This window comes from Acipenser ruthenus, chromosome 2, assembly GCF_902713425.1.
Source record: "Acipenser ruthenus chromosome 2, fAciRut3.2 maternal haplotype, whole genome shotgun sequence".
Classification (NCBI taxonomy): domain Eukaryota; kingdom Metazoa; phylum Chordata; class Actinopteri; order Acipenseriformes; family Acipenseridae; genus Acipenser; species Acipenser ruthenus.
Window position 1 is genome coordinate 86,568,673 of NC_081190.1, and position 9,597 is coordinate 86,578,269.

At 36.3% G+C, this 9,597-nt stretch overlaps 1 protein-coding gene across 1 annotated transcript in view; it reads left to right on the plus strand.

Annotated features, from left to right (window-relative positions):
• The window catches only part of LOC117409503 (neuronal acetylcholine receptor subunit alpha-7), a 64,577-nt gene that overhangs the window by 48,124 nt on the left and 6,856 nt on the right, over positions 1–9,597 (plus strand). The window contains exons 7-9 of the mRNA XM_059003126.1: positions 1,761–1,928; positions 4,097–4,291; positions 5,805–5,891. Of these exons, the coding sequence (XP_058859109.1) occupies positions 1,761–1,928; positions 4,097–4,291; positions 5,805–5,891 (450 nt within the window). The remainder of the gene's footprint in view (positions 1–1,760; positions 1,929–4,096; positions 4,292–5,804; positions 5,892–9,597) is intronic.

The window sequence follows — 9,597 nt, forward strand, 5'->3', positions numbered from 1 at the left end:
AGGATTATTGCCCACATTGTCAAACAGGTAGCACAGCAATAACGATCCATGATGTGGTACGGAACAGAAAAGCCAGAGCACTGGTTGGTATGTTTTTTTGTTTTGTTTTGTTTGTTTGTTTTAATCGCTCTTCCTGCAGTGATTTAGAGGACAGATTTCAAACCATAGTACACGAAAGCGGACATTTTGGAAAGAGCTTTGAAACAGACTTTAAAGTTAAAGGGCAAGTAACTTTAAATGTAACTGTCTATTTTTTACATCCCTTTATATTTTATGATTTTTACAATGACTGTTTAAAACGAGGTAGCACTCTTTGATTGTCGAGCTATTATTCCTGAAAACAAAAATCCCTTGACCCTGTCCTTTTTTATTTTGAGAATGATTTACAACAAACTTTGAAGTGCCGCGCCAGTGGGTGTCATTGTGTGGTAATTAAGGAGGGGCTATGCTAATATTTTCTATAGCACGTTTCATAAGAACATACCAGAAATGTAATTAGCATTTCATTAAAAACAGTGTTTACAGCGACTTTGCAAGGTTTTAGAATGATACTACAGAAATGTACCGATTTTACTTAGGTTATCGTATCCATCTGGGTTTACAACAGCTGTAACTGGAGCATTCTACTGGTCATCTCTGTTTTTTGTATCTCCAAGGATGGAAAGGCTATAACTACTATAATTATTAGTATTAGTATTTTTGTATTAAAAAAATTTTCAAGTGTGGGATTCGATGTTATGATCTTAGGGTCCTTTAAGTTGCTTGGCACTTGCTTTCGTTGGGTTAGCACAGTTGAAAGGTCATATGATTTCAATTCATTGGACATGATCAAGGGCTGCATAGAGGAAGTCTTCAGGAATTGATAATAGAAGATATGTGCTTATAACTTAGAGAAGAGTAAGGAGATTCCCCTTAGCTCTCAGAGAGCCGCCCTCGCAGAGGTGAGACCGAATTGTTTGGTCTCCAAGGCTGGGAAGCAACCGATACTTTCCCCAAGGGGAATCTAGAGGAGAGAATGGAAAAATGACAGATGTTAAATTTGGTCGAGGGTCCACCACTATGAAATAATATACTGTATAGCTTTTTGTTTTGCATCTGTGGTACTATGTTGTATAAAGTGAATGACACTGCATTTTGTAAATTATCAATAATGTTATCTGGTTGGGTATTTAATCTGTTTCTTGTTTTAAAAAAAAGGGACACTGAGAGGAAAACAAAATACCATAGGAAGACTTTGCATAAAACTTCAAGCAAACAAACCCTTCATTAGCAACACTCTGCCCCTAGTGGATGTAAGAAATAGCGAAGAACAAGAAAACATTAGCTATCAACGATTACAGACTTCTGAGGATAAGCCATCACACATCACAAAGAAACCCCATTCCTGACATCATCCGTACCATATTGAAGTTTCTAACGTTTATTATTTCCTGATTTAAAAACCGTCACGTGTCTCTGCCAGCTTTCCAGCTTTTCAATGAAAACAACAATTAACTAAATCATTTTGACTAGTATATTAAGATTAAAGCAGTTCACTTCTTCTACTCATTTCGATATTCCCTCATACACTTATGTTCACCATCATATAACTCAATATTCAGATGACTCTGATATTAATGCCCATACTAAGTTGCAATTTCAAATATCACTTGCTTTTTAAAATACAAAACATAAGATGCATTTTCTCTACAGTCTTTATATAACATGTTCATTTTGTTTTAGATTTAAATGTCAAACTTTTTTATGTTGCTTAAATCCAGGCATTCTGAAGAGTACCTGCTATATTGATGTCCGCTGGTTTCCGTTTGATGTACAAAAGTGTGATCTGAAATTTGGTTCCTGGACACACAATGGTTGGCTTCTTGATCTGCAGATGCTGGAAGTGGACGTTTCATCATACATTCCAAATGGAGAATGGGACTTAGTAGGTAAAGTGTTTCATAAGAGTAAGGAAATGATTGCCATAACTTGTGTAATTCCTAGACAAAAAAAGAACAGTATTACCAAAAAGGGGATTGGAATTGTGCAGCATTGGAACTAACAGTCAAAGGTAACATATAGGCTGTTGCATTGGATAAGCCATTGACAGAATGGGACCACAGTTGGTATGAAAGTTTCATATTGACATGCCTATGATTCCATAAGTGAAAATATTAACGTGTAATCACTCTGCCACATTCTCCTAATGGCTTAAACTATTGTAGCTGCCCTCTTGCGACCATATAACCTTTGTATAAACCCATTTCATTTCATTGTCATGAAAGTAATTCATAGAGAATGAATTACCTTTTGCAAGATACTGTGTATTTTCAATTTTTAATTAAAAATGATTTCTGTGTCTGTAACTATTTTTACCGTCCTCTTACCTCTTTGTGATGATTCAAATTATTCTAATGTGGTTCTCATTGCAATCACTCAAATGTTATGTTTAGTTGAATTTTTGATGCACTCTGTGTTAAAGTGCTTTGCTCTGATTTCAGTATCAGTATCAGGTATTGTTTACTTGACAGCAATACAAAATGAAATTTAATTCTTTAGATGGTGCAAGCTCTTAACCTAAACAGACACGTTGTTGATCAACCTGTGGTACAAGCCTATAGTGAAAGACAATCTGGCAAACTTCAACTCAGAAGCTGCTCCTTAACTCAGATCAAAGAATCACACCACATCTGAGTAATTGCAACAAGAACCACTCAGTGATTGGAAGCATCATAAAGAGGACAGTAAAAAACTAAATATATGGTATTTGAAGACATTTTCTCTTGAAAGCATCAGCTGGGGAGATGTCATCTGGTCCAAAAATCTGGAGTCGAAAAAGAATAACCCCAAAATGGTAAACTGATATTAATGCAAACATATAAAGCAATTTGTTATTTTAAGTATCAGCATTGTCCCAAGTAAAATACAATGGTATTTCCTGTTGTCAGGGGGCTATAATCACCAATATATGAAAGTCATGTTGTAGCTTTTACTGTGAAATTACTTTGGGAGTAGCAGTAGGGCTATGAATTCAAAATGGACTACTGAGTAGAGTGCCTGTGTTCATTGGCTTTTTTGCTATTCTTAATCACTGTTGAACATGGTTTTAGAACCACCTTGGGAAAGACTTGTGATATTATTGTAGAAAGTTGTGACAGCCTGTGCCTGTTCTCTTATTACAAACTGGCATAATACAGGATCATTACTGTCTTGAAGACATAATGACATTGTTCTTCATGTTACTCGGTTCATTTCGTTGCTTATGTTTTGTTATCTTTGTTGCTTCTACTTTAAAAGACACAGTTTGAGACCAACTGACAGGCTGTTTTGTTATAAACTAGTCCTTTAGTTATTTAATGAAAATCTATATCTGGTGGGGTTTTTTTCCAGCACTTTTCTTATCCCATCACAGACTCACCTGTGCTGCTTGCTTGGCATTGTACACCCACAGGCCAACACTCGGATACATTTTGTGGGCAGAAAGGGAATCTTTTCAAACATACCTATGTGTTGAGGCTCAGTATCCTTGACAAAAGAAATGCCTTTTCTTTGAACACTGACAGTTTAGCATCTGTACCACTAAAACATACAGGCTTATCTAGGTGTGCTTGCAATACACTATATTATTTGTCTCCAGACATTCAGAAATTAGGGAAAGAGGACAGGACTTCTGGATCATAATATGTTTTCACAGAATCTCTTGAGAGTTTCTTCTTAATGTTAACTAGATTGTAACTTTTTTTTTTACCCCCAAAGGATAATTAGCACATTTATTAGTTGTTATAAAATCAATTACATTCTGTTTTAAAACAAACACAAAATAACTTCCCACTACTTTCAAGCAGTATTTGAAATGATGTGCTGTTTATTTCATTTTTTTTGGTTTGGTACCTTTATTGTTAATCTGTTTTTTATATTTATCAGTTTTATTTAGTAAGTATATTGGTGTCTTATTAGTATTCCTCCAAAAGAATATCCAGCCCTTTAATTTGGCTTGACATTTTACTTTTAAGTTTAAAATAAACTGCACTTCTGGACTGTTGTGTGATTGTTGTTATATAATTGTAAGATAAGGGCATCTGAATTAATGTGTGTTATGTTCCCTACCTGTATGCAGGGGTACCAGCGAAGAGGAACGAGCTGTATTATGACTGTTGCAAGGAGCCCTATCCTGATGTGACTTTCACAGTAACAATGCGCAGGCGTACTCTTTACTATGGCCTGAACCTTCTTATCCCCTGCGTTCTCATCTCAGGCCTGGCATTGCTAGTGTTTTTGTTGCCAGCTGACTCTGGAGAGAAGATATCACTAGGTATGACTAGTATTTTGTATTACTGGGTTGCATGTACAGAAACCAGTGTCTCTAAGCCATATTACTACTTTCTTTCTGAACTCGTGTATCTCACAAATATTTATTAAAGACACCATAACATGTTTCTGAAAAGCCTTTTGCTATAGCCCATAGTTTGAACAATTTCTAGAATTATTTAGAACATTGACAAGTTGAGAGAATTTTTTTTTAGCTATTACCACAGTATCACAGTTTATGTCAGACTTGAGTTGTTTCACAGTATGCATAATATACAAAATCAACAAACGTTTAGGGATATTTGAAAGCAATACTGTATCTCCCTCATATTTAAGCAACTATGAACATTTTCAGCTACTGCGGTATGATTATAATGACTGACATTTCTGGAAATTTAAACCCCACTTAAATTGTTTGGGTAGAAATGATACTCCAAGGAAGTAATGTACTGTATACTGGCCTGGAACACGATATGAAGATCATTACATAGAAAACCAGGCACTTCATATTTAGGCCCAAGGTATTAAAGTACTAAGTAAAAACAATTCTGATGGTATTGGGGATATTTTTGTTTGCAATATAATTCGAGTAGACTAGGTAACGTGCTACAAATGACTTTTGCTAACCCAAATTACAGTATCTTATTGGAAATGCAATGCAAACTTCAATATCATAAGTGTAAAACATTTCAAGCTGTCTCTATGTTGTTGTTCTTTTCCTTTTATCATTTATTTCTTATCCAGGGCGATTTACAATTGTTACAAGATTTCACATTATACAGATATCACATTATTTTTACATACAATTACCCATTTATACAGTTGGGTTTTTACTGGAGCAATCTAGGTAAAGTACCTTGCTCAAGGGTACAACAGCAGTGTCCCCCACTGGGGATTGAACCCACAACCCTCCGGTCAAGAGGCCAGAGCCCTAACCACTACCCCACACTGCTGCAATAATAGTGTACTTCCATTTCCTATATAGGTCATTGTAGATGAAATGGTAGCCGTATTCTAATGCAAAGAAAAAAGAAACAGATTTTTTCTTTGCATTAGAATTGTGTGATTCAAAATAGGTTATTTTTGTTAAAGTTCTGATGCCACCTTTGAATGTAAACATCAGTCTCTCTTTCCTACTTTCAGCTGAAGAAGAGACCTTGAGGTCTTGAAAGCTTGTGATTAATTATTGTTTAGTTAGTCCAATAAAAGGTATCCCATATCCTTCTCTTTGTCTATATAGGTCAGAAAGCATTCTGTCATTACTAACAGAAAAAAACAAGTGGAAATGAACAAGGAAGTACAAGATAACCTGAAATTGCAAATAGAGAATTCTTTAACCTAGTGTAATAGTAGATATTACACAACTTGGCAAGGTATTTCTACACCCTGATCTGAACAGAGTGTAGCCCCAACTGGTTTGGATTAGTTAGAGTCTACAACGGTATTATTAAATGGTCCTATACTTATGTTGGTTCAAAATTATGAAATACAATTTTGTATTTATTTTTTTTATTCAGGGATCACTGTGCTACTATCTTTAACAGTGTTTATGCTTCTGGTAGCTGAGATCATGCCAGCAACATCTGACTCTGTTCCACTTATAGGTAGGTTTTCCTTATATTAACATAAGGGGGCTTAAGTAGACTGTGTTGCCCCTTCTAGACTCTTCCTCAGAAAATGTTTTGGTTCGTATTGAATGGTAGTTTAAACTTTTCAGTGTTTCAGCGAGGGATGGGCAGGTGTAATCGTTTATTCAAATACTCGATTAGAACATTGTTAATCGTTTAAAAATTACTAATCATATAATCTATCTTGTATTGCAATAAATATAAAAATGGTCTGAACAGACCCACGCTAAGCCTGCCGCTGCAGGCCAGTGTATTACTATAAATTTAGCGCCTCTGTACTGTATTTTAGTGCTGTTTTGGGACTATTGATCCTATGCTCCATATTGCTCACACATTAGTGCTTTTTGCATTATTGAAGGGCGTGACCAGCGCAAAAAAACACACATTATCCTTACAGACAAAAGTGGAAGAGTTGAAAGTGGTTGATAACACACCACTTTACAAACACCACTGCAAGTTGTCTGCGTTTTCAATTTGCTCAATACCTTGATGTTGAGGGTGCCTTGCTTTTGTGGTTTAAAAATGTCTGTGATCAGATTTCAAGTGCAGTTCATTTGCAATGTATACTTTTTAAAAGTTCAATAAAATGCAATACTTGTAATACTTTTCATTATACTGTAATTGAAATTTGATTTCAGTGTTACTGTAACTGCAATAAAAAAACTGACAGTATGCATTTGGCTTAGACTCCTGATAAGAATTAGTGATGACACATTTTTTTGCTGGTCCCTTTAAATTTGTATTAATGAGAGTTCACTGTATCTAGAGTATCATCCGATCCATTCAAAACACGTCAAGATATAATACATGATCTTTACCAGCAGCAGACTGCTGTTTTCACATATTATAGTTCCTGAGTTAATAGAGCATATAACATCTTCATTACACAGGAGTCCTCTTAGATCACAATATAGCTTCTTATCAGTGTGCTAGATTTTCCCCCACGTGTTACAAGAGAATAGAACTACCTTGACCCTAAAGCTGGTTGAAACTATCTGTACCATCTTGATAAGCAGTTCATTTAATACCGCTGTGTCACCGCTGTTAGACCCCATAAATTGAGGTTTGTTTCAAGGGAAGCAGCAAACTGAGTTGGCAACATGTAAATTATAACCAGTATTCCATCACTTTTTAATTCAAAGTTAATACGGTAATTATCTGTGTGAATTGGAACATTTTACAATTTACAGATTGCCAGGTGTCAATATTGTTGGACAACATTATGTATTTTGCTTTGTACTATTAATTTGCTGTTTGTCATTACTCCCAAAGAGAGGATTGCTTTCAACCTTTACTAGTGTTTCCATGTTCACTATTTATAGTATTAGCAGGATAGCGCTGTGGCCCAAGATTTTACCGACAGGAAGGGAGACTTACAGCAATCTAAAGTAATGCTGCATTTACACTGCTACCTCGGACCTAAGCCGACTCAGGTCCAACTGATCACGTAGATTCTTATCATTTTTCACATAGCATTCACACTGCGGTTGTGCCAATTACAATACGTGACATCATAACAACCACTGAAGGGATGTCGAGTTTTCCCCTCCCCAAACCACAAAGGCGGAAGAGGCAGAGTGGTATTACAAACAAACAATACAGTGTCGTGTTCATATTGTGGGGACTCAGCTTAAAAAAAAATATATACTTATCTTGCAGTCTACGAGAAAAATGGTTATTCGTTTAGACAGTGTTTGACACAACATAACGGTTCCTGACCCATTTGTTATGTGAAGGATTTCACCTTGGGTAAGAAGTAAATTTGCTGTTTATTACTGTAATAATAAAGACCCTTTTGTTTTCAAAAGAACTCTATTCTGTTTCTTCACCAATATTATCTCACCTTGTATATATACATAATTTTATGATGCCACATTTTATTTTTTCAAATTAGCCTTGATACTACTGCAAATGAATAAATAATAATAATAATAATAATAATACAATTTGTTATATAAAGTACACTATCTAAATTGTTTGTAATTATTCAAAACATTTCATTCCTTTTTTAAAAAACAAAGTGACAGGAACCGCAAATTATTAAAACAATATTTAAAACTTAGAACATAACATGTAAAATGCAATTGTGTAACAAGATCAACTATAATCAAAACGTGCAGAGGTGGTTGCACAGATCTTTCGGCAGGCTTGCCGCTGTTTCTCAGGTATACAGTGCCTTGCGAAAGTATTCGGCCCCCTTGAACTTTGCGACCTTTTGCCACATTTCAGGCTTCAAACATAAAGATATGAAACTGTAATTTTTTGTGAAGAATCAACAACAAGTGGGACACAATCATGAAGTGGAACGAAATTTATTGGATATTTCAAACTTTAACAAATAAAAAACTGAAAAATTGGGCCTGCAAAATTATTCAGCCCCCTTAAGTTAATACTTTGTAGCGCCACCTTTTGCTGCGATTACAGCTGTAAGTCGCTTGGGGTATGTCTCTATCAGTTTTTCACATCGAGAGACTGAAATTTTTGCCCATTCCTCCTTGCAAAACAGCTCAAGCTCAGTGAGGTTGGATGGAGAGCATTTGTGAACAGCAGTTTTCAGTTCTTTCCACAGATTCTCGATTGGATTCAGGTCTGGACTTTGACTTGGCCATTCTAACACCTGGATATGTTTATTTGTGAACCATTCCATTGTAGATTTTGCTTTATGTTTTGGATCATTGTCTTGTTGGAAGACAAATCTCCGTCCCAGTCTAAGGTCTTTTGCAGACTCCATCAGGTTTTCTTCCAGAATGGTCCTGTATTTGGCTCCATCCATCTTCCCATCAATTTTAACCATCTTCCCTGTCCCTGCTGAAGAAAAGCTGGCCCAAACCATGATGCTGCCACCACCATGTTTGACAGTGGGGATGGTGTGTTCAGGGTGATGAGCTGTGTTGCTTTTACGCCAAACATAACGTTTTGCATTGTTGCCAAAAAGTTCGATTTTGGTTTCATCTGACCAGAGCACCTTCTTCCACATGTTTGGTGTGTCTCCCAGGTGGCTTGTGGCAAACTGTAAACGACACTTTTTATGGATATCTTTAAGAAATGGCTTTCTTCTTGCCACTCTTCCATAAAGGCCAGATTTGTGCAGTATACGACTGATTGTTGTCCTATGGACAGAGTCTCCCACCTCAGCTGTAGATCTCTGCAGTTCATCCAGAGTGATCATGGGCCTCTTGGCTGCATCTCTGATCAGTCTTCTCCTTGTATGAGCTGAAAGTTTAGAGGGACGGCCAGGTCTTGGTAGATTTGCAGTGGTCTGATACTCCTTCCATTTCAATATTATCGCTTGCACAGTGCTCCTTGGGATGTTTAAAGCTTGGGAAATCTTTTTGTATCCAAATCCGGCTTTAAACTTCTCCACAACAGTATCTCGGACCTGCCTGGTGTGTTCCTTGTTCTTCATGATGCTCTCTGCGCTTTAAACGGACCTCTGAGACTATCACAGTGCAGGTGCATTTATACGGAGACTTGATTACACACAGGTGGATTCTATTTATCATCATTAGTCATTTAGGTCAACATTGGATCATTCAGAGATCCTCACTGAACTTCTGGAGAGAGTTTGCTGCACTGAAAGTAAAGGGGCTGAATAATTTTGCACGCCCAATTTTTCAGTTTTTTATTTGTTAAAAAAGTTTGAAATATCCAATAAATTTCGTTCCACTTCATGATTGTGTCC